The sequence below is a fragment of the Oncorhynchus clarkii genome, chromosome 28, assembly GCF_045791955.1.
Source record: "Oncorhynchus clarkii lewisi isolate Uvic-CL-2024 chromosome 28, UVic_Ocla_1.0, whole genome shotgun sequence".
In the NCBI taxonomy this organism is placed as follows: Eukaryota; Metazoa; Chordata; class Actinopteri; order Salmoniformes; family Salmonidae; genus Oncorhynchus; species Oncorhynchus clarkii.
The window spans coordinates 47,009,852-47,034,889 of NC_092174.1; the positions used below are offsets into that span (position 1 = coordinate 47,009,852).

General features: G+C 45.5%; 1 protein-coding gene across 1 annotated transcript in view; it reads right to left on the reverse strand.

Annotated features, from left to right (window-relative positions):
• The window catches only part of LOC139387576 (piezo-type mechanosensitive ion channel component 2), a 291,891-nt gene that overhangs the window by 198,897 nt on the left and 67,956 nt on the right, over positions 1 to 25,038 (reverse strand). Inside the window, exons 5-8 of the mRNA XM_071133907.1 lie at positions 16,435 to 16,597; positions 14,150 to 14,152; positions 10,443 to 10,698; positions 8,143 to 8,356 (exon numbers count right to left, since the gene is read on the reverse strand). Of these exons, the coding sequence (XP_070990008.1) occupies positions 8,143 to 8,356; positions 10,443 to 10,698; positions 14,150 to 14,152; positions 16,435 to 16,597 (636 nt within the window). The remainder of the gene's footprint in view (positions 1 to 8,142; positions 8,357 to 10,442; positions 10,699 to 14,149; positions 14,153 to 16,434; positions 16,598 to 25,038) is intronic.

Here is a 25,038-nt window from a genome sequence, read left to right on the forward strand (position 1 = left end):
CTATCCCACAGACATGAAGCCTGTTAACAAGTCAGAGAGGTATGAGGGAAAATTATATCTCCTTCTGTCCGCCGAAACTATTTTCTTATCCAGTTCCAATCCCACTGAAACCCAAAATCCTGACTCCCGTCTCGCATGGAACATTCCTGACTTTATTCTGTAACCCATAGGTTGACGTTATCAACGGACTTTATTCTGTAACCCATAGGTTGACGTTATCAACGGACTTTATTCTGTAACCCATAGGTTGACGTTATCAACGGACTTTATTCTGTAACCCATAGGTTGACGTTATCAACGGACTTTATTCTGTAACCCATAGGTTGACGTTATCAACAGACTTTATTCTGTAACCCATAGGTTGACGTTATCAACTGACTTTATTCTGTAACCCATAGGTTGACGTTATCAACGGACTTTATTCTGTAACCCATAGGTTGACGTTATCAATGGACTTTATTCTGTAACCCATAGGTTGACGTTATCAACGGACTTTATTCTGTAACCCATAGGTTGACGTTATCAACGGACTTTATTCTGTAACCCATAGGTTGACGTTATTTCGCTACACTCGCATTAACATCTGCTAACCATGTGTATGTGACCAATACAATTTGATTTGATTTGATATGAGAGCTTCTCTGCTCTGTCTCGTACTGCTGTCAATATGAGAGCTCCTCTGCTCTGTCTAGTACTGCTGTCAATATGAGAGCTTCTCTGCTCTGTCTAGTACTGTCAATATGAGAGCTTCTCTGCTCTGTCTAGTACTGTCAATATGAGAGCTTCTCTGCTCTGTCTAGTACTGTCAATATGAGAGCTCCTCTGCTCTGTCTCGTACTTCTGTCAATATGAGAGCTCCTCTGCTCTGTCTAGTACTGCCCATATGAGAGCTCCTCTGCTCTGTCTCGTACTGCTGTCAATATGAGAGCTTCTCTGCTCTGTCTAGTACTGCTGTCAATATGAGAGCTTCTCTGCTCTGTCTAGTACTGTCAATATGAGAGCTTCTCTGCTCTGTCTAGTACTGTCAATATGAGAGCTCCTCTGCTCTGGCTAGTACTGTCAATATGAGAGCTCCTCTGCTCTGTCTAGTACTGTCAATATGAGAGCTCCTCTGCTCTGTCTAGTACTGTCAATATGAGAGCTCCTCTGCTCTGTCTAGTACTGTCAATATGAGAGCTTCTCTGCTCTGTCTAGTACTGTCAATATGAGAGCTCCTCTGCTCTGTCTAGTACTGTCAATATGAGAGCTCCTCTGCTCTGTCTAGTACTGTCAATATGAGAGCTCCTCTGCTCTGTCTAGTACTGCCAATATGAGAGCTCCTCTGCTCTGTCTAGTACTGTCAATATGAGAGCTCCTCTGCTCTGTCTAGTACTGTCAATATGAGAGCTCCTCTGCTCTGTCTAGTACTGTCAATATGAGAGCTCCTCTGCTCTGTCTCGTACTGCCCATATGAGAGCGTCGGTAGAGAATGTGTGAACAACAAATGGTATGAGAGTAGATATGGATATTATATTTTCTAAAACAGTTAGTCCCTGTTAAGATACTTTGATTGTAAAACCCTCTAGAGTCTAAGCAGTGGGGGGGGGGGGGGGGGTTAACATATGGGATTGTTTTAAAAATGGTCACACCAAGGATCATTTAGCTACAGTATTTGATTAGGATTCTTTTTTATTAACCCTTTAATGTATCGATTTGTTTTTTAAAACTGCTACCTTCAGACTAGTCTTGTGAGGCTTGCTGAGAGTCCTACTGAGAGACTCACCTTTCCACTGGAGCGAACGATGACGGTTCAAACGCCCCTGAAGTGTTGCAGACGTCGACAGATCAGATATAACCCGACTTTAAAAGTGTCCCCAAGACGCTTTGAGCGAAACGGAGAACCCCACCGTGTTCGTCTCATCTTTCATAATAGAGGTCATCATTTGTGGGGCCAAACCGCTCGCACGCTACGAAAGGTTTCTTTTGTGAGAAGACCAATTTTCGAGATGTCTCACGGTCTGACAAACACCTCTCTAGTTCTGTCACCTTTCACCTCAGAAGTGGAAGTGCGACATCAGCAGATGAGGTGGAATCAATGGAAAACAACAGATATCTCCAGTTTAAACTGACAGATTTTAAATTGGGATATTTTTCATTATGCTAATTAGATATCCGCGGTCCCGCGGACATTGTTTTTGTTGAAGGAGGTTATCTAGCTTAGCAACTTTGGTCATTTGACTTTTGTTTGACTGGCGTTATAACGTTTGTGTTATTCTATGGCTGGGGTGCACTCTGTGCATCCTGAGAGTTTGGACAGGGATCTGTTTATTAACTTGGCTTTCGAAGACCTTAGAAAAACAGGGTAGGATAGATATAGGTCTGTAACAGTTTGGGTCTAGAGGCAGGGCAGGGCAGGGCAGGATGGATATAGGTCTGTAACAGTTTGTGTCTAGAGGCAGGGCAGGATGGATATAGGTCTATAGCAGTTTGGGTCTAGAAGCAGGGCAGGGCAGGGTGGATATAGGTCTGTAACAGTTTGGGTCTAGAGGCAGGGCAGGATGGATATAGGTCTATAGCAGTTTGGGTCTAGAAGCAGGGCAGGGCAGGGTGGATATAGGTCTATAGCAGTTTGGGTCTAGAGGCAGGGCAGGGCAGGATGGATATAGGTCTGTAGCAGTTTGGGTCTAGAGTGTCAGCCCCCTTTGAAGAGAGGGATGACCGCGGCAGAGTGCTCTGTGTCCAGATAACCTACTGCTAAAATGCAATACATTTGCATGTTAGTCATTTAGCAGATGCTATTATCCAGAACGACTTTACAGACGAGGAACACGGTAACGCTCTGAATTCATGAACGGCCTGTTTCGCATATTCATAACAATGTCATTGGCCACCAAAAGACAGTTACTTAGATCGTTACTACAATACATTTGCTCCGAAAAACTTGACATATTTTGTTGCAGACAGGCCGACAAGGTGATGCAGAGCTCCCCCCTCTCTTATTTGGGGAGAACCCTGGCATATCTCGGTTTTAAACACTTTAAATGGACACCTCCAATATTCATTTTTTTGACATTTCCCAGAACTCCCTGGATAAATATGAATTATTCCCGGTAATTGAAACGTACAATTCACGAATACATCATCCTTAGTGCAGACAGGAGCTTTATGTAAATGTGTCGGGGGTCACACACAGTCATAACTCCTTTCACCTGCCCAGTTCTGTTACGTCAACGCAGATGAAGGACAGGAGACAAGGAGATGAAGTCACTCTGGAGTATTGAGATGCAGCCCCCTGGGGAATACAAGTTACCGGCAGTTATACCGCCTCACCACCTCCACGCTACTTCCTGCAGCTGGTAATAGCAGGTCACATGACCTGAGTGTCCCACTCCCTTCCTCCCCCTTTCCTCCCTGAAGTGTGCACACGTTCTCTCTCCCCTTTTCAAAACGATATATAAAAAAACTATGTGATTTGTTTGTAACTAAGCATTCACACCAATCCGTCTTTTTTTAAACCCATGAAGTGCACCAGTGTTCACTCCAGGGAGACGTGGGAAGGAATCAGAGGAAGAGGATTGGTCTATTGTACTGTAGGAAAATATCCCCTAGGACACTGTTTCCCCACACTAATGGTTAGGGTAAGGTTTGGGGGAGGTAAAGCTGATCCTAGATCTGTAGCTAGGGGCATTTCACTCCAGATTGGTCTATTGTAAGCTGAGGAGGCAGGAAGCAATGTGAAAACTAAGTCTGTCACCACCCTTCACTCAGTCAGCCAGGCAGCAAGGCCAGGCCTCTGTCAACACACACAATTAGGACTCCCACAGGAGCCGGAGATGTTAGCCTATTGTATCATGGGGACCAAACAACACTATACCAGACCTGGGTTCAAATAGTATTCATAACAATTTGAAATACTTTATATGGGCATGATTCAGCTTATATTGCGCAAAGGAACCAATATAATTTTCGGGAAATTCCAAACCACGCCCATATGGTACTCCAGGAAGTAAACGTAACAGTATTTGAAAAATGTCAAATAGTATTTGAACCCAAGACTGCAAAGCACTTATTTAGGGGGTGGGTGAGTTTCCCTGGTAGGCTAGGACACGGAGGGCTGGGTGTAGGGTAGAGTACTGTACTGTAGTATTGTGCACTGTAGTGTACTGTACTGAAGTATAGTATAGTGTAGTGTACTGTAGTATTGTGCTGTGTAGTGTAGTGTACTCGACTGTACTGAAGTATAGTGGAGTGTACTCTACTGTACTCTACTGAAGTATAGTGTACTGTACTGTGCTATGGTATAGTGTAGTGTACTGTAGTATTGTGCTGTGTAGTGTAGTGTACTCGACTGTACTGTACTGAAGTATAGTGTAGTGTACTGTAGTGTAGTATAGTGTAGTGTACTCTACTGTACTCTACTGAAGTATAGTGTACTGTACTGTGCTATGGTATAGTGTAGTGTACTGTAGTGTACTGTAGTATAGTGTACTGTAGTGTACTGTACTGTAGTGTAGTATAGTGTACTGTACTGTAGTGTAGTGTAGTGTAGTGTAGTGTAGTGTAGTATAGTGTACTGTAGTGTAGTGTAGTGTACTGTACTGTACTGTACTTTACTGTAGTGTACTGTACTGTAGTATAGTGCAGTGTACTGTAGTGTACTGTAATGTAGTGTAGTGTAGTGCAGTATAGTGTAGCTAGGGGTATAGTGTACTGTGGTAAAGTGTACTGCAGTGTAGTGTAGTATAGTGTACTGTAGTATAGTGTAGTGTGGTTTACTGTGGTGTACTGTAGTGTACTGTAGTATAGTGTACTGTAGTGTAGTGTAGTATAGTGTACTGTACTGTATAGTGTACTGTACTGTCCTGTAGTGTACTGTGGTGTAGTGTGGTGTAATGTAGTGTAGTGTACTGTAGTGTAGTGTACTGTGCTGTGGTGTAGTGTGGTGTACTGTAGTATAGTGTACTGTAGTGTAGTGTAGTGTACTGTACTGTAAATTGTGCACTATATAGGGAATAGGGTGCCAGCCCTGGTCTAAAGTAGTGCACTATATAGAGAATAGGGTGCCATTCTGACACAGCCATTGGTACTAGGCCTCTGTTATCAGCTCATTGGGGTGGCAACAATTTCGGCAGATAATTTTAGAAAGAAAGGATCCAAATTGTCTAGCCCGGCTGATTTGTAGGGGTCCAGATTTTGCAGCTCTTTCAGAACATCTGTCACACCCTGACCATAGTTTACTTTGTATATTTCTATGTTTTGGTTGGTCAGGGTGTGATCTGAGTGGGCATTCTATGTTACATGTCTAGTTTGTCCAGTTCTATGTTCGGCCTGATATGGTTCTCAATCAGAGGCAGGTGTTCGTCATTGTCTCTGATTGGGAACCATATTTAGGGAGCCTGGGTTTCACTGTGTGTTGGTGGGTGATTGTTCCTGTCTATGTGTTTTCACCAGATAGGGCTGTTTAGGTTTTCGTTACGTTCATTACGGCCTTTATTTTGTAGTGTTTGTATTGATTCGTGTTTTACGTTTGTTTATTAAAACATGGATCGCAATCGACACGCTGCATTTTGGTCCGACTCTCCTTCTCATACAGAAAACCGTTACAACATCAGCTGACTGGATTTGGAAGAAGGAGAAATGGGGAAGGCTTGGGCGAGTTGCTGTGGGGAGCGCAGGGCTGTTGACCGGGGTAGGGGTAGCCAGGTGGAAAGCATGGCCAGCCGTAGAAAAATGCTTATTGAAATTCTCAATTATAGTGTATTTATCAGTGGTGACAGTGTTTCCTATCTTCAGTGCAGTGGGCAGCTGGGAGGAGGGGTTCTTATTCTCCATGGACTTTACAGTGTCCCAGAACTTTTTTGAGTTAGTGTTGCAGGAAGCAAATTTCTGCTTGAAAAAGCTAGCCTTGGCTTTTCTAACTGCCTGTGTATAATGGTTTCTAGCTTCCCTGAACAGCTGCATATCACGGGGGCTGTTCGATGCTAATGCAGAACGCCATAGGATGTTTTTGTGTTGGTTAAGGGCAGTCAGGTCTGGGGAGAACCAAGGGCTATATCTGTTCCTGGTTCTAAGTTTCTTGAATGGGGCATGCTTATTTAAGATGGTGAGGAAGGCATTTAAAAAAAATAACCAGGCATCCTCTACTGACGGGATGAGATCAATATCCTTCCAGGATACCCCGGCCAGGTCGATTAGAAAGGCCTGCTCGCTGAAGTGTTTCAGGGAGCGTTTGACAGTGATGAGTGGAGGTCGTTTGACCGCTGACCCATTACGGATGCAGGCAATGAGGCAGTGATCGCTGAGATCTTGGTTGAAGACAGCAGAGGTGTATTTAGAGGGGAAGTTGGTTAGGATGATATCTATGAGGGTGCCCGTGTTTAAGGCTTTGGGGAGGTACCTGGTAGGTTCATTGATCATTTGTGTGAGATTGAGGGCATCAAGTTTAGATTGTAGGATGGCTGGGGTGTTAAGCATGTTCCAGTTTAGGTCGCCTAGCAGCACGAGCTCTGAAGATAGATGGGGGGCAATCAGTTCACATATGGTGTCCAGAGCACAGCTGGGGGCAGAGGGTGGTCTATAGCAGGCGGCAACGGTGAGAGACTTGTTTTTAGAGAGGTGGATTTTTAAAAATAGAAGTTCAAATTGTTTGGGTACAGACCTGTATAGTCAGACAGAACTCTGCAGGCTATCTTTGCAGTAGATTGCAACACCGCCCCCTTTGGCAATTCTATCTTGTCTGAAAATGTTGTAGTTAGGGATGAAAATTTCAGAATTTTTGGTGGCCTTCCTAAGCCAGGATTCAGACACAGCTAGAACATCCGGGTTGGCAGAGTGTGCTAAAGCAGTGAATAAAACAAACTTAGGGAGGAGGCTTCTAATGTAAAACATGAATGAAACCAAGGCTATTACGGTTACAGAAGTCATCAAAAGAGAGCGCCTGGGGAATAGGAGTGGAGCTAGGCACTGCAGGGCCTTGATTCACCTCTACATCACCAGAGGAAAAGAGGAGGAGTAGGATAAGGGTACGGCTAAAAGCAATGAGAATTGGTCGTCTAGAACGTCTGGAACAGAGAGTAAAAGGAGGTTTCTGGGGGCGATAAAATAGCTTCAAGGTATAATGTACAGACAAAGGTATGGTAGGATGTGAATACAGTGGAGGTAAACCTAGGTATTGAGTGATGGTGAGAGAGATATTGTCTCTAGAAACATTGAAACCAGGAGATGTCATCGCATGTGTGGGTGTGGCCATTAGCTTATCCTCTCCATCCTTGTGCAAAGTGAGAGGAAGGAAATGGACCATCGAGGTGACAGTTGCTATATAAGGTGATGCTAATGCTATTCAAGTTGATAGTCGCTATATAAGGTGATGCTAATGCTATTCAAGGTGATAGTTGCTATATAAGGTGATGCTAATGGTATACAAGGTGACAGATGCTATATAAGGTGATGCTAATGGTATACAAGGTGACAGATGCTATATGAGGCGATGCTAATGCTATAGATAGCCATAATAGCATTGGATGTGACACACTGCTGTAATGCAAGGCCAGCAGACTAAAGACATTGGAATCAATAGTCTGCAGAAACACCAAGGCTATCTTGCCGGGGACATAGTGGCAAGGGCAACACTGCTAAAATACATTGTCTAAATAAGTAGTTATGTTATAATAGCAGCGAGGACAACACTGATGAGTAGCTTCTGCAATCATGGCACAGACTGGGTGGGAGTTTACTATATTGCTAACAGTGAACCAATTGTTTCAGATGTAAAGTGGGGGTTAAGGGGTGGATTAGGAATTCAACCTTACCACTTATCCACAACCTTCCACATAAACAACTAATGGTCTCCCTATCCCATCCCTCCTCATACATTAATTAAAATGACAATCTATGTTACAGCCAGTAAGTATTGAGGAACGAGAATACACTACGTTTAAAAGCCTGATGGATTTCTACAAGTGGATTTTGGCTTCTGCTTGGATGTGGCGATACTGTACATATTTTGGATTAAAATGGTGAAAGTTCATATTTACTGAATGCACACAGTTAACTGGAGTTGAGCTGTATAGTAAACACCTAGCAGCCACAGTAACCAGGGTAACTAAATATCTGTCATCATAAAAGACAGACATAAAGAAAGAAAGACAGAAAGACAGATCTAACCTGATGTAGCTGTCCTCTGGAGGGATGCTCTCTTGGAAGAACTGAAACTGATAGAGGTAGAGGACGACCAGGTGTCCAGCGCTGAATATGGCCATGAGGACACACATACAGCTGAAGATGAGGGTGTCGAAGGTGCGGCAGAACGACCACCACGTACACAGGAACAGGAACACGAAGAAATAGACCGCCGACGTCAGGGAGGGCAGCGTGATACCTGGTGGAAACAGTACAATAAGCATTCCGATATATATAGATAGATGCAAACGGATACAGTGATATTTAAAGATCTATAGGAAGACTAGGCCGCAGATGTCAGCGAGAGCAGTATTACACCTGGTGGACACAGATACACTTAGATATCAATCAACCAATCAACCAATTAGAGAAGCAGATATATATATACAGTGGGGAGAACAAGTATTTGATACACTGCCGATTTTGCAGGTTTTCCTACTTTCAAAGCATGTAGAGGTCTGTCATTTATATCATAGGTACACTTCAACTGTGAGAGACGGAATCTAAAACAAAAATCCAGAAAATCACATTGTATGATTAATTTGCATTTTATTGCATGACATAAGTATTTGATCACCTACCAACCAGTAAGAATTCTGTCTCTCACAGACCTGTTAGTTTTTCTTTAAGAAGCCCCCCTGTTCTCCACTCATTACCTGTATTAACTGCATCTGTTTTAAGTCGTTACATGTATAAAAGACACCTGTCCACACACTCGATCAAACAGATTCCAACCTCTCCACAATGGCCAAGACCAGAGAGCTGTGTAAGGACATCAGGGGTAAATTGTAGACCTGCACAAGGCTGGGATGGGCTACAGGACAATAGGCAAGCAGCTTGGTGAGAAGGCAACAACTGTTGGCGCAATTATTAGAAAATGGAAGAAGTTCAAGATGATGGTCAATCACACTCGGTCTGGGGCTCCATGCAAGATCTCACCTCGTGGGGCATCAATGATCATGAAGAAGGTGAGGGATCAGCCCAGAACTACACGGCAGGACCTGGTCAATGACCTGAAGAGAGTTGGGACCACAGTCTCAAAGAAAACCATTAATAACACACTACGACGTCATGGATTAAAATCCTGCAGCGCCAGCAAGGTCCCCCTGCTCAAGCCAGCGCATGTCCAGGCCCGTCTAAAGTTTGCCAATGACCATCTGGATGATCCAGAGGAGGAATGGGAGAAGGTCATGTGGTCTGATGAGACAAAAATAGAGCTTTTTGGTCTAAACTCCACTCGCAGTGTTTGGAGGATGAAGAAGGATGAGTACAACCCCAAGAACACCATCCCAGCCGTGAAGCATGGAGGTAGAAACATCATTCTTTGGGGATGCTTTTCTGCAAAGGGGACAGGACGACTGCACCGTATTGAGGGGAGGATGGATTGGGCCCTGTATTGCAAGATCTTGGCCAACAACCTCCTTCCCTCAGTAAGATCATTGAAGATGGGTCGTGGTTGGGTCTTCCAGCATGACAACGACCCAAAACACACAGCCAGGGCAACTAAGGAGTGGCTCCGTAAGAAGCATCTCAAGGTCTTGGAGTGGCCTAGCCAGTCTCCAGACCTGAACCCAATAGAAAATCTTTGGAGGGAGCTGAAAGTCCGTATTGCCCAGCGACAGCCCCGAAACTTGTATGGAGGAGTGGGCCAAAATCCCTGCTGCCGTGTGTGCAAACCTGGTCAAAAACTACAGGAAACGTATGATCTCTGTAATTACAAAGGTTTCTGTACCAAATATTAGGTTCTGCTTTTCTAATGTATCAAATACTTATGTCATGCAATAAAATGCAAATTAATTACTTATATATTATACATACATATTATACAATGTGATTTTCTGGATTTTTGTTTTAGATTCCGTCTCTCACAGTTGAAGTGTACCTATGATAAAAATGACAGACCTCTACATGCTTTGTAAGTAGGAAAACCTGCAAAATCGGCAGTGTATCAAATACTTGTTCTCCTCACTGTATGTATATACAGTTGGCTACACAGTGGTTGAGATGGCAGCATTGAAGTATACTGTATTGGATAGGACCAGGAGTTTTTCCTGACAACCTGACCTGATCAAGAACATCTGTTGGCGCTAGTTTGGGTATGAGGTCATTCAATTCAGCAAGCCATGACACCCACCAACACCCACCATGTCAGATTTATCTGAAATCGTTTCTGTAGTTACAACGTTTTGTTTGTTTAGCTTTTTTTTGAGGTGGAACGACTCTACAGTCAATAATACATAAATAACAGTAAAAAAAAGTGTTTGTATACACTGGAAAATACTGACCTGTGACTCCTAACAGTATAGTGACCACCACTTTTCCCGCGGTGGTGATCAGATTCCCAATGATCTCCTTCACTTTAGACGCCACACCCGCAATGTGACGCAGAATCTTCATCTTGTTGCTCTCCTCCTCCTCTTCATCATCTTCCCCCTCTTCCTCCTCCATCTCTTCCTCCTCCTCTTCTCCAGCCTCGTACCCAGCCTCAAAGTCCTCATCCAACAGGACGTTGTCATCAAGGCTCAGCTTCTCCTCTTCCTCCTGGTTGGTAGAGAGAGGAGAGTCATTTATCACAAATAGTGATTAAACCATTTAAAGCCAACCATAGTTGTTCCTGCCAAAACCAGAGCCTGGTTCTAGACACACTGTCGTACGCAGGTTCTATTTTTCAACCTTTCAGTCTTCTAAGAAAGGGGTGGACAGCCGTCCTAATGGACATCTATCCTGATAGAGAGCTTGGACAGCCGTCCTAACGAAGAGCTAGGACAGCCGTTCTAACGGAGAGCTAGGACAGCCGTCCTGATAGAGAGCTAGGACAGCCGTCCTAACGGAGAGCTAGGACAGTCGTCCTAACAGAGAGCTAGGACAGTCGTCCTGATAGAGAGCTAGGACAGCCGTCCTAACGGAGAGCTAGGACAGCCGTCCTAACGGAGAGCTAGGACAGCCGTCCTAACGGAGAGCTAGGACAGCTGTCCTAATGGAGAGCTAGGACAGCCGTCCTAACAGAGAGCTAATGGTACAGTGGTACAAACCCACTGTGGTACAGTGGGTTTATTAACTGAGCCGTTGTCCATGGTTCTGAAACACGATCTGTCCATGGTTCTGAAACACGATCTGTCCATGGTTCTGAAACATGAGCTGTCCATGGTTCTGAAACATGAGCTGTCCATCATTCTGAAACATGAGCTGTCCATGGTTCTGAAACATGAGCTGTCCATCATTCTGAAACATGAGCTGTCCATGGTTCTGAAACATGAGCTGTCCATGGTTCTGAAACACAATCTGTCCATGGTTCTGAAACATGAGCTGTCCATGGTTCTGAAACTTGACTGAATCTGATGTCACCAGGAGAGGACAAATAGAATACAAAGGTCTATTATACAACCATCAGTAAATCTATTTTATATGGCAGTAGTAGGTGTCATTACCATGTGTGTGAGGGTATCTCTACCATCTGTGCCAGTCTGTTTGTGGTTTTAATTAACTTAGAGTCGTAAAGAGAGAGCTGGACAGATGCCAGGGATGGGGCTTAATGGCAGGGGGCCTTCCAACTCTATCATCCCTCCTGAGGAATTTGGAGACACAGAGAACCCCCCAAAAAAATCAAGGCAACAATATAGAAACGAGGAGAGTGAAAAATTCTTGTTTAGCCCCTTAGGATCCACAGAGTCTCAGGAATACTGTCAGAATGCCTCCCTTTGTTTAAGTTTACGTACGATGTCACTTCCTCTTGGTGAAATCTGAACGTGTTCTACGGCTACAAAGTGCAGGGAGGAATGCAGCCCTGGTTGGCTTCGATGCAGTGGCGTGAAGTAGCATGGGACATGTTTTTATTGCTAATTGCAGCCTTACGTCCTGCGATGCCAAGTTTCAATGCTTGTTTAGTTTGACCAATAGAAGCAGCCCTGCAGATGCATTTGAGAATGTATATTGCCATTTGTGGTGCTACAATTAATGAAGCTTTGGATTTAGTATTCTTTACCTCTTCTCGGGGTTTACCTCTTCTCGGGGTTTACCTCTTCTCGGGTTTACCTCTTCTCGGGTTTACCTCTTCTCGGGTTTACCTCTTCTCGGGTTTACCTCTTCTCGGGTTTACCTCTTCTCGGGTTTACCTCTTCTCAGGTTTACCTCTTCTCAGGTTTACCTCTTCTCGGGTTTACCACTTCTCGGGTTTGACTCTTCTCGGGTTTACCTCTTCTCGGGTTTACCTCTTCTCGGGTTTACCTCTTCTCGGGTTTACCTCTTCTCGGGTTTACCTCTTCTCAGGTTTACCTCTTCTCAGGTTTACCTCTTCTCAGGTTTACCTCTTCTCAGGTTTACCACTTCTCGGGTTTACCTCTTCTCAGGTTTACCTCTTCTCAGGTTTACCACTTCTCGGGTTTACCTCTTCTCGGGTTTACCTCTTCTCGGGTTTACCTCTTCTCGGGTTTACCTCTTCTCGGGTTTACCTCTTCTCGGGTTTACCACTTCTCGGGTTTACCTCTTCTCGGGTTTACCTCTTCTCAGGTTTACCACTTCTCGGGTTTACCTCTTCTCGGGTTTACCTCTTCTCGGGTTTACCTCTTCTCGGGTTTACCTCTTCTCGGGTTTACCTCTTCTCGGGTTTACCTCTTCTCGGGTTTACCTCTTCTCGGGTTTACCTCTAAAAAAACGTGGTCATGTTGTCACAATGTACACAATGACCACACTTGTAATTGCCATTGGGCGGGCCTGGGAGCCAAGTGTCCTGCCTCTTGGGTAGCTGCGCGTAACGGAATAGACTGAGATTGCTTGCATGCGAAAACAAATGAGAGGGGGGCAATATTGTGAATTCTGGTAGATTTGGATCCCATTTGAGGATGTTCCAGTAGCGCTAAGCGATTAACCTTCATTTCTGTCATTATTCTGGATTTTAAACAACTAATTAACCCAGGTCAGTTGAATTATTTGAATTCCATTTCATTCAGTTTTTTTCTGTGAGCTCGATGCACACACCGGACACTTTCTGTAGAGATAAATCAGATCCAGTCGGGGGGGTGGAGAAAAGACAGAGAAAGGGGGAGTATATATCTTGTGTTTCGCCGAGACGCGGCGGAATGACGACATGGATAATATAGAGCTGGCTGGCTTCTCCGTGCTTCGGCAGGACAGAGCAGCTACGTCTGGTAATACGAGGGGAGGGGGTCTGTGTCTATTTGTCAATAATTGCTGGTGCCCAATGTCTAATATTAAAGAAGTCTCGAGGTATTGCTCGCTTGAGGTAGAGTACCTCATGTTAAGCTGTAAACCACACTACCTACTAAGAGAGTTCTGATCTATATTATTCATAGCCGTCTATTTGCCACCACAAACCGATGCTGGAACTAAGACTGCACTCATCAATCTGTATAAGGCCATAAGCAAACAAGAAAATGCTCATTCAGAAGTGGCGCTCCTAGTGGCCGGGGACATTAATGCAGGGAAACTTAAATCAGTTTTACCTCATTTCTACCAGAATGTTAAATGTGCAACCAGGGGAAAAAACTCTAGACCACCTTTACTCTACACACAGAGACGCATACAAAGCTATCCCTCGCCCTTCATTTGGCAAATGTGAACATAATTCTATCCTCCCGATTCCTGCTTACAAGCAAAAAACTAAAGCAGGAAGTACCAGTGACTCGCTTAATACAGAAGTGGTCAGATGACGCGGATGCTAAGCTACAGGACTGTTTTGCTAGCACAGACTGGAATATGTTCTGGAATTCATCCAAGGGCATTGAGGAGTATACCACCTCAGTCAGGTGGCTTCATCAATAAGTGCATCGATGACATCGTCCCCATGTACATTTCCCAACCAGAAGCCATGGATTACAGGCAACATCCGCACCGAGCTAAAGGCCAGAGCTTCCGCTTTCAAGGAGCGGATCAGGGGGGGGGGAGGAGCATTAGTGAGAGTCTCTGGAGATTTGTTGATCACCGAAAGTTCTTGTTGTATTCTGATTGGACCTCCTCAGGCGGGCTGGCGGTGGACTTCCTCCCCCTCGAGCCCTGCCTCGTCTTCCTGCGGGTTGGCCCCTAAAAAAACGGAGTTGGTTTGGGAGGTTTCAGAGGTACTATTGCTCTGAAGAGTCTTGCTCGGTGGCAGAGGACTGCTCCCTTTTAACCAGACGTCATCTTGTCTGGTTAAAAGAGGGGCAGAACCTGGAGTTGAATCTCACTCGTCTGCCTTGCCAGTCATAGATGGCCAACCATGTCTACCTTCCTCCCTGTGCTTTGCATCCATAGAACATCATCCACATTTCACCAAGAGGAGATGACATCGTCCACATTTCACCAAGAGGAGGTGACTTCGTCCACATTTCACCAAGAGGAGGTGACTTCATCCACATTTCACCAAGAGGAGGTGACATCGTCCAGATTTCACCAAGAGGAAGTGACATCATCCAGATTTCACCAAGAGGAGATGACATCATCCACAATTCACCAAGAGGAGGTGACATCGTCCACATTTCACCAAGAGGAGATGACATCATCCACATTTCACCAAGAGGAGATGACATCATCCAGATTTCACCAAGAGGAGATGACATCATCCACATTTCACCAAGAGGAGATGACATCATCCCCATTTCACCAAGAGGAGGTGACATCGTCCACATTTCACCAAGAGGAGGTGACATCGTCCAGATTTCACCAACAGGAGGTGACATCGTCCACCTTTCACCAAGAGGAGATGACATCATCCACAGTTCACCAAGAGGAGGTAACTTCGTCCACAATTCACCAAGAGGAGGTGACTTTGTCCACATTTCACCAAGAGGAGGTGACATCGTCCACATTTCACCAAGAGGAGATGACATCATCCACAGTTCACCAAGAGGAGGTAACTTCGTGCACACTTCACCAAGAGGAGGTGACATCGTCCACATTTCACCAAGAGGAGGTGACTTCGTCACATTTCACCAAGAGGAGATGACATCATCCACATTTCACCAAGAGGAGATGACATCATCCAGATTTCACCAAGAGGAGATGACATCATCCACATTTCACCAAGAGGAGATGACATCATCCCCATTTCACCAAGAGGAGGTGACATCGTCCACATTTCACCAAGAGGAGGTGACATCGTGCACATTTCACCAAGAGGAGGTGACTTCGTCCACATTTCACCATGAGGAGGTGACATCGTCCACATTTCACCAAGAGGATATGACATCATCCAGATTTCACCAAGAAGAGGTGACATCATCCAGATTTCACCAAGAGGAGATGACATCGTCCACATTTCACCAAGAGGATATGACATCATCCAGATTTCACCAAGAGGAGGTGACATCATCCAGATTTCACCAAGAGGATATGACATCATCCAAATTTCACCAAGAAGAGATGACATCATCCAGATTTCACCAAGAGGAGATGACATCATCCAGATTTCACCAAGAAGAGATGACATCATCCAGATTTCACCAAGAGGAGGTGACATCATCCAGATTTCACCAAGAAGAGATGACATCATCCAGATTTCACCAAGAGGAGATGACATCATCCAGATTTCACCAAGAGGAGATGACATCATCCAGATTTCACCAAGAGGAAGTGACGTAAACTAAAACAAAGAGAGGCATTCTGACAGTATTCCTGAGACTCTGTGGATCCTGAGGGGCTAAACTCTCCTCGTTTCTATATAGTTGATGCCTTGATTTTTTGGGGGGGTTCTCTGTGTCTCCGGATTCACAGACATCAAAAAGATGAACTAAGTATATTTCGACATGGCCTGTTGATTAACCAGACACACTATTTCTCTTGTATTTGTATTATCTGGTTCTATAATTTGCCATTTACCTTGAAACACATTAATTTGTTTAAATTGTTGTGTATCGAATGGGCCACTAGGCTAGAAATAGGGTCTAAATGCAACGGTCAGGTCACTCTGAGGAAGACATGGAAACGCCAGTCACTTGTTCTCATCCTGTCTAATGGATTAAAGTGAGCTAATTAGTCCTTTTGGAAGTTTTTCTTGGGAAAGCCACTCTCATCCTTTCCTTTGGTTGCCGAAGCCAAGCCCCACCTGAACTAGTGAAGTCATTGTTAAGATAATCAATAAATGTAGATTAAATAGATAAACAGATTTTATAACAGAAAAGTAGGTTTTATTGAAATAAATAACTTTTTTCTCCCATTTTAACAAAAGTGTAAGTGTGTGTGTGTGTTAGCGCATGTTTTAGTCTGTGTATGTGTGAACACGTGTGTGTGTGTGTGTGTATGTGTGTGTGTGTGTGTGTTTGTGTCTGTGTGTCTCCCTCCACTCACCTCTCCCTCCGGTTCGTAGTCAGTGTTATCCTGGGCCATGTCCTCTGGCGGTCTCTTCTGAAACAGACTACGACACAGCAGCCAGCAGGCCAGCCCTGCTAGGAACATCCCTATGTCAGGGAGGAACACACGGATACCGTTCCCTGCATCTGCACCTATCACACTGGACACAGAGAGACAGAGAGACAGAGAGACAGAGCGAGAGAGAGACAGAGAGACAGAGAGAGAGAGAGACAGAGAGAGCGAGAGAGAGAGAGACAGAGAGAGCGAGAGAGAGAGAGAAAGAGAGAGAGACAGAGAGAGAGAGAGACAGAGAGACAGAGAGAGACAGTGAGACAGCGAGAGAGAGAGACAGAGAGAGAGAGACAGAGAGACAGAAAGAGAGCGACAGAGACAAGAGAGAGAGAGAGAGAGAGAGAGAGAGACAGAGAGAGAGAGAGAGACAGAGAGACAGAAAGAGAGAGAGAGACAGAGAGAGAGAGACAGAGAGACAGACAGTCAGACAGAACTGGGAGAGACGACACAACGAGTCTCTCCAACCACAACCCAAAAGAGTTATTCTTCATTCATAATGTCTGTCTTTTATAACCTCTCTGGGACGTGTAGACAGTTCAACACAACAACAAAAAAACAATTACTCCTCATAATGTCTGTCTTTTACAACCTTTCTGGGATATGGAGACAGTTCACCAGGTTCATTGAAAGATTTATGACGGTTGCTTCCCTTTCTATAACATTCCAATGTGATTATCAAGTAGGGAGGCTTCATAATGGAGAATGGGGTGCTCTACCAAGCTAATACCCCTTTAAACACTACTAAAAGTGCATTGATATTTAAACTACAATGTTCGCCGAGACGAGTCGGCTCAATCGGGGGACAATGGACGCCTTTAAATTTCACTTGCGCTATAAAGCGTATCCTTCCACGCTAAGATGGATTCTAGACCCTAAATAATAGACCCTAAAGTCTAACACTTTATTTGGGTGCTTCTCCACGTTTTTATGGTTTTGGGACGTTGAAGAGAAAAGGCTCGGGTGTCAGAGCATCTACCACGCCAGTAACACAGTAGGAAGAACACCTTAACCAGACCGTCAACATCATTATATGTGTTTAATTAGTATGTGTTACAATCCCCCCCCCCCCCCCCCCCACCACCTGTTAGGTTGAATGCATGGTGGGAATCAGAAGACTTTTCCATATACAAGACATATGCTGTATGTTATGTGTATATATATATATATATATATATATATATATATATGAGGTTCCACAACCACTGTAATGAAATCAAGCCCCGTATTAAATACTCCTCATTAAAATGTCATTCATTAAATTCCAGATAAACAACGGACTAAAAGTCATGAGAAGAAAGCATATTATCTGTGCCATATGGCACCCTATTCTCTATGGGGGTCCTGGTCTAAAGTAGTGCACTATATATAGGGAATAGGGTTCCATAGGGCTCTGGTCTAAAGTAGTGCACTATGTAGGGAATAGGGCCCCATAGGGCTCTGGTCTAAAGTAGTGCAATATATAGGGAATAGGGTTCCATAGGGCTCTGGTCTAAAGTAGTGCACTACATAGGGAATAGGATGCCATAGGGCTCTGGTCTAAAGCAGTGCACTACATAGGGAATAGGGTTCCATAGGGCTCTGGTCTAAAGTAGTGCACTATGTAGGGAATAGGGCCCCATAGGACTCTGGTCTAAAGTAGTGCACTACATAGGGAATAGGGTTCCATAGGGCTCTGGTCTAAAGTAGTGCACTATGTAGGGAATAGGGCCCCATAGGACTCTGGTCTAAAGTAGTGCACTATGTAGGGAATAGGATGCCATCTGGGATGCTGACATATGGTTTTTCCCTCTCAATGCAACAGCGAATGTAGAACTGGGCGAAACATGTTTATATTCCCTAAGGACTGAATCATTCCGTCGTAATCTTTGTTTATCTGGCAGACTCACCAGAGTCATACAACACACAACAAAGATTCCCTTCTTTGTGTGAAATGGAGACATTTTAAATGGTTTTGGGGAATTACTGTTTTTATTTTCAATTATAAAAATATATATATATAAAAATATGCTCATAAATGTTATGACGAGTAATACCCATTTTCATGACTTAGTTGAAATATGGAATGGATTAAGAATTGAAATATGGAATGGTCTAGAATTGAAATATGGAATGGTCTAGAATTGAAATATGTGATATAATGGACATGTTCACGCCACCTTGAACTGATGAGGCTATTAGAACAACACATCTGTCCCTCACCTACACCAACACACAAACTATAACACATACACTGAGCTCTATATCCGGTGGGGTAAACACTAGATCCGACAGGACAGGAAGTTCACCAAGAGGACCGTGGGTAATTGGTGCCCAGAAAGCTGTTGATCGAAGTAGAAGCAGGTCTCTAATGGTGTGTGTGTGTGTGTGCGTGCTCGTGCGTGCTCGTGCGTGCATGTGCGTGTGTGTGTGCGTGCACGTTGATCGCGGTAGCAGCAGGTCTCTAACAGACCTGGGTTCAAATAGTATTCTAAATCTTTCTTTAGCCTGCAGGGGTGGCGTTTACATTGTTTCCAACTAGTCTATTGGTTCAATTGCACCAGGCAAGCTCAATCAGGCCCAGGTAACGTTTTTGAAAAGATTCTGAATAGTACTTGAACAATGGTCTGGTCTCTAATGGTCCAGCCCAGTACTGCTAGACTAGAGGACAGGTCTGGTCTCTAATGGTCCAGCCCAGTACTGCTAGACTAGAGGACAGGTCTGGTCTCTAATGGTCCAGCCCAGTACTGCTAGACTAGAGGACAGGTCTGGCCTCTAATGGTCCAGCCCAGCCCAGTACTGCTAGACTAGAGGACAGGTCTGGTCTCTAATGGTCCAGCCCAGTACTGCTAGACTAGAGGACATGTCTGGTCTCTAATAGTCCAGTCCAGTCCAGTAATTCTAGACTAGAGGACAGGTCTGGTCTCTAATGGTCCAGCCCAGTCCAGTAATTCTAGACGAGAGGACAGGTCTGGTCTCTAATGGTCCAGCCCAGTCCAGTAATTCTAGACTAGAGGACAGGTCTGGTCTCTAATGGTCCAGCCCAGTCCAGTAATTCTAGACTAGAGGACAGGTCTGGTCTCTAATGGTCCAGCCCAGTCCAGTAATTCTAGACGAGAGGACAGGTCTGGTCTCTAATGGTCCAGCCCAGTCCAGTAATTCTAGACGAGAGGACAGGTCTGGTCTCTAATGGTCCAGCCCAGTCCAGTAATTCTAGACTAGAGGACAGGTCTGGTCTCTAATGGTCCAGCCCAGTCCAGTAATTCTAGACTAGAGGACAGGTCTGGTCTCTAATGGTCCAGCCCAGTCCAGTAATTCTAGACGAGAAGACAGGTCTGGTCTCTAATGGTCCAGCCCAGTCCAGTAATTCTAGACGAGAGGACAGGTCTGGTCTCTAATGGTCCAGCCCAGTACTGCTAGACTAGAGGACAGGTCTGGTCTCTAATGGTCCAGTCCAGTCCAGTAATTCTAGACGAGAGGACAGGTCTGGTCTCTAATGGTCCAGCCCAGTCCAGTAATTCTAGACGAGAGGACAGGTCTGGTCTCTAATGGTCCAGCCCAGTCCAGTAATTCTAGACGAGAGGACAGGTCTGGTCTCTAATGGTCCAGCCCAGTACTGCTAGACGAGAGGACATGTCTAGTCTCTAATGGTCCAGCCCAGTCCAGTAATTATAGACTAGAGGACAGGTCTGGTCTCTAATGGTCCAGCCCAGTCCAGTAATTCTAGACTAGAGGACAGGTCTGGTCTCTAATGGTCCAGCCTAGTCCAGTACTGCTAGACTAGAGGACAGGTCTGGTCTCTAATGGTCCAGCCCAGTACTGCTAGACTAGAGGACAGGTCTGGTCTCTAATGGTCCAGCCCAGTACTGCTAGACGAGAGGACAGGTCTGGTCTCTAATGGTACAGTCCAGTCCAGTAATTCTAGACGAGAGGACAGGTCTGGTCTCTAATGGTCCAGTCCAGTCCAGTAATTCTAGACGAGAGGACAGGTCTGGTCTCTAATGGTCCAGCCCAGTCCAGTAATTCTAGACGAGAGGACAGGTCTGGTCTCTAATGGTCCAGCCCAGTCCAGTACTGCTAGACTAGAGGACAGGTCTGGTCTCTAATGGTCCAGCCCAGTACTGCTAGACTAGAGGACAGGTCTGGTCTCTAATGGTCCAGCCCAGTACTGCTAGACGAGAGGACAGGTCTGGTCTCTAATGGTCCAGCCCAGTCCAGTAATTCTAGACGAGAGGACAGGTCTGGTCTCTAATGGTCCAGTCCAGTCCAGTAATTCTAGACGAGAGGACAGGTCTGGTCTCTAATGGTCCAGTCCAGTCCAGTAATTCTAGACGAGAGGACAGGTCTGGTCTCTAATGGCCCAGTCCAGTAATTCTAGACGAGAGGACAGGTCTGGTCTCTAATGGCCCAGTCCAGTAATTCTAGACGAGAGGACAGGTCTGGTCTCTAATGGTCCAGCCCAGTCCAGTAATTCTAGACGAGAGGACAGGTCTGGTCTCTAATGGTCCAGCCCAGTCCAGTAATTCTAGACGAGAGGACAGGTCTGGTCTCTAATGGTCCAGTCCAGTAATTCTAGACTAGAGGACAGGTCTGGTCTCTAATGGTCCAGCCCAGTCCAGTAATTCTAGACGAGAGGACAGGTCTGGTCTCTAATGGTCCAGCCCAGTCCAGTAATTCTAGACGAGAGGACAGGTCTGGTCTCTAATGGTCCAGCCCAGTACTGCTAGACGAGAGGACATGTCTAGTCTCTAATGGTCCAGCCCAGTCCAGTAATTATAGACTAGAGGACAGGTCTGGTCTCTAATGGTCCAGCCCAGTCCAGTAATTCTAGACTAGAGGACAGGTCTGGTCTCTAATGGTCCAGCCTAGTCCAGTACTGCTAGACTAGAGGACAGGTCTGGTCTCTAATGGTCCAGCCCAGTACTGCTAGACTAGAGGACAGGTCTGGTCTCTAATGGTCCAGCCCAGTACTGCTAGACGAGAGGACAGGTCTGGTCTCTAATGGTACAGTCCAGTCCAGTAATTCTAGACGAGAGGACAGGTCTGGTCTCTAATGGTCCAGTCCAGTCCAGTAATTCTAGACGAGAGGACAGGTCTGGTCTCTAATGGTCCAGCCCAGTCCAGTAATTCTAGACGAGAGGACAGGTCTGGTCTCTAATGGTCCAGCCCAGTCCAGTACTGCTAGACGAGAGGACAGGTCTGGTCTCTAATGGTCCAGCCCAGTACTGCTAGACGAGAGGACAGGTCTGGTCTCTAATGGTCCAGCCCAGTCCAGTAATTCTAGACGAGAGGACAGGTCTGGTCTCTAATGGTCCAGTCCAGTCCAGTAATTCTAGACGAGAGGACAGGTCTGGTCTCTAATGGTCCAGTCCAGTCCAGTAATTCTAGACGAGAGGACAGGTCTGGTCTCTAATGGCCCAGTCCAGTAATTCTAGACGAGAGGACAGGTCTGGTCTCTAATGGCCCAGTCCAGTAATTCTAGACGAGAGGACAGGTCTGGTCTCTAATGGTCCAGCCCAGTCCAGTAATTCTAGACGAGAGGACAGGTCTGGTCTCTAATGGTCCAGCCCAGTCCAGTAATTCTAGACGAGAGGACAGGTCTGGTCTCTAATGGTCCAGTCCAGTAATTCTAGACTAGAGGACAGGTCTGGTCTCTAATGGTCCAGCCCAGTCCAGTAATTCTAGACGAGAGGACAGGTCTGGTCTCTAATGGTCCAGCCCAGTCCAGTAATTCTAGACGAGAGGACAGGTCTGAAGAAGGGCTATATAAATACATTTAATTGATTGATTAATGGTCCAGTCCTACCCAGGCTATAGTGTTTGTTTAAATGTACTTTGTTTACAAATATTGTTATAAAACAAGCTTGTATTGTGAGTTGTGGTGGGGTACGACAGTTAAACTAAGCTCATGAGGCATTAATAAGTTGTATTCTACAAGAATCAATGGGAACATATCATTCATTTTCCTTCTAAAAACATGTTGTTATCTCTTTCTTCGCGCTGGGTTCTGAGTAGAATTAGTAAAGCTGTTGCAAAGGTCGTTGTCACACAGCTTTGCAGAGTAAATGTCAACGTAGTCTCGTTGGGGTATCCAACGGTAGGAATGTGAGGCTGGGTCTGAGGCTAATGGAGGAATGTGAGCCTGGGTCTGAGGCTAATGGAGGAATGTGAGCCTGGGTCTGAGGCTAATGGAGGAATGTGAGCATGGGTCTGAGGTAAAGAAGGAATGTGAGCCTGGGTCTGAGGCTAATGGAGGAATGTGAGGCTGGGTCTGAGGCTAATGGAGGAATGTGAGCCTGGGTATAAAGGCTAATGGAGGAATGTGAGCCTGGGTCTGAGGCTAATGGAGGAATGTGAGCCTGGGTATAAAGGCTAATGAAGGAATGTGAGCCTGGGTCTGAGGCTAATGAAGGAATGTGAGTCTGGGTCTGAGGTAATGAAGGAATGTGAACCTGGGTCTGAGGCTAATGAAGGAATGTGAGTCTGGGTCTGAGGTAATGAAGGAATGTGAGTCTGGGTCTGAGGTAATGAAGGAATGTGAACCTGGGTCTGAGGCTAATGAAGGAATGTGAGCCTGGGTCTGAGACTAATGAAGGAATGTGAGTCTGGGCCTGAGGTAATGAAGGAATGTGAACCTGGGTCTGAGGCTAATGAAGGAATGTGAGCCTGGGTCTGAGACTAATGGAGGAATGTGAACCTGGGTCTGAGGCTAATGAAGGAATGTGAGCCTGGTTATAAAGGCTAATGAAGGAATGTGAGCCTGGGTATAAAGGCTAATGGAGGAATGTGAGGCTGGGTATAAAGGCTAATGAAGGAATGTGAACCTGGGTCTGAGACTAATGAAGGAATGTGAGCCTGGGTCTGAGACTAATGGAGGAATGTGAGCCTGGGTCTGAGACTAATGGAGGAATGTGAGCCTGGGTATAAAGGCTAATGGAGGAATGTGAGCCTGGGTCTGAGGCTAATGGAGGAATGTGAGCCTGGGTATAAAGGCTAATGAAGGAATGTGAGCCTGGGTCTGAGGCTAATGAAGGAATGTGAGTCTGGGTCTGAGGTAATGAAGGAATGTGAGCCTGGGTCTGAGGCTAATGAAGGAATGTGAGCCTGGGTCTGAGACTAATGAAGGAATGTGAGCCTGGGTCTGAGACTAATGGAGGAATGTGAGCCTGGGTATAAAGGCTAATGAAGGAATGTGAGCCTGGGTATAAAGGCTAATGAAGGAATGTGAGCCTGGGTATAAAGGCTAATGGAGGAATGTGAGTCTGTGTCTGAGACTAATGGAGGAATGTGAGCCTGGGTCTGAGACTAATGGAGGAATGTGAGCCTGGGTCTGAGACTAATGGAGGAATGTGAGCCTGGGTATAAAGGCTAATGGAGGAATGTGAGCCTGGGTCTGAGGCTAATGGAGGAATGTGAGCCTGGGTATAAAGGCTAATGAAGGAATGTGAGCCTGGGTCTGAGGCTAATGAAGGAATGTGAGTCTGGGTCTGAGGTAATGAAGGAATGTGAACCTGGGTCTGAGGCTAATGAAGGAATGTGAGCCTGGATATAAAGGCTAATGGAGGAATGTGAGGCTGGGTATAAAGGCTAATGAAGGAATGTGAACCTGGGTCTGAGACTAATGAAGGAATGTGAACCTGGGTCTGAGACTAATGGAGGAATGTGAGCCTGGGTCTGAGACTAATGAAGGAATGTGAGCCTGGGTCTGAGACTAATGGAGGAATGTGAGCCTGGGTATAAAGGCTAATGAAGGAATGTGAGCCTGGGTATAAAGGCTAATGAAGGAATGTGAGCCTGGGTATAAAGGCTAATGGAGGAATGTGAGCCTGTGTCTGAGACTAATGGAGGAATGTGAGCCTGGGTATAAAGGCTAATGGAGGAATGTGAGCCTGGGTATAAATGCTAATGGAGGAATGTGAACCTGGGTCTGAGGCTAATGAAGGAATGTGAGTCTGGGTCTGAGACTAATGAAGGAATGTGAGGCTGGGTCTGAGGCTAATGGAGGAATGTGAACCTGGGTCTGAGACTAATGAAGGAATGTGAGCCTGGGTCTGAGACTAATGGAGGAATGTGAGCCTGGGTATAAAGGCTAATGAAGGAATGTGAGCCTGGGTCTGAGGCTAATGAAGGAATGTGAGGCTGGGTCTGAGACTAATGAAGGAATGTGAGCCTGGGTCTGAGGTAATGAAGGAATGTGAGGCTGGGTCTGAGGCTAATGGAGGAATGTGAGCCTGGGTCTGAGGCTAATGAAGGAATGTGAGCCTGGGTCTGAGGCTAATGAAGGAATGTGAGCCTGGGTCTGAGGCTAATGAAGGAATGTGAGCCTGGGTCTGAGGCTAATGAAGGAATGTGAGGCTGGGTCTGAGACTAATGAAGGAATGTGAGCCTGGGTCTGAGACTAATGAAGGAATGTGAGCCTGGGTCTGAGGCTAATGAAGGAATGTGAGCCTGGGTCTGAGACTAATGAAGGAATGTGAGGCTGGGTCTGAGGCTAATGAAGGAATGTGAGCCTGGGTCTGAGGCTAATGAAGGAATGTGAACCTGCGTACGAGG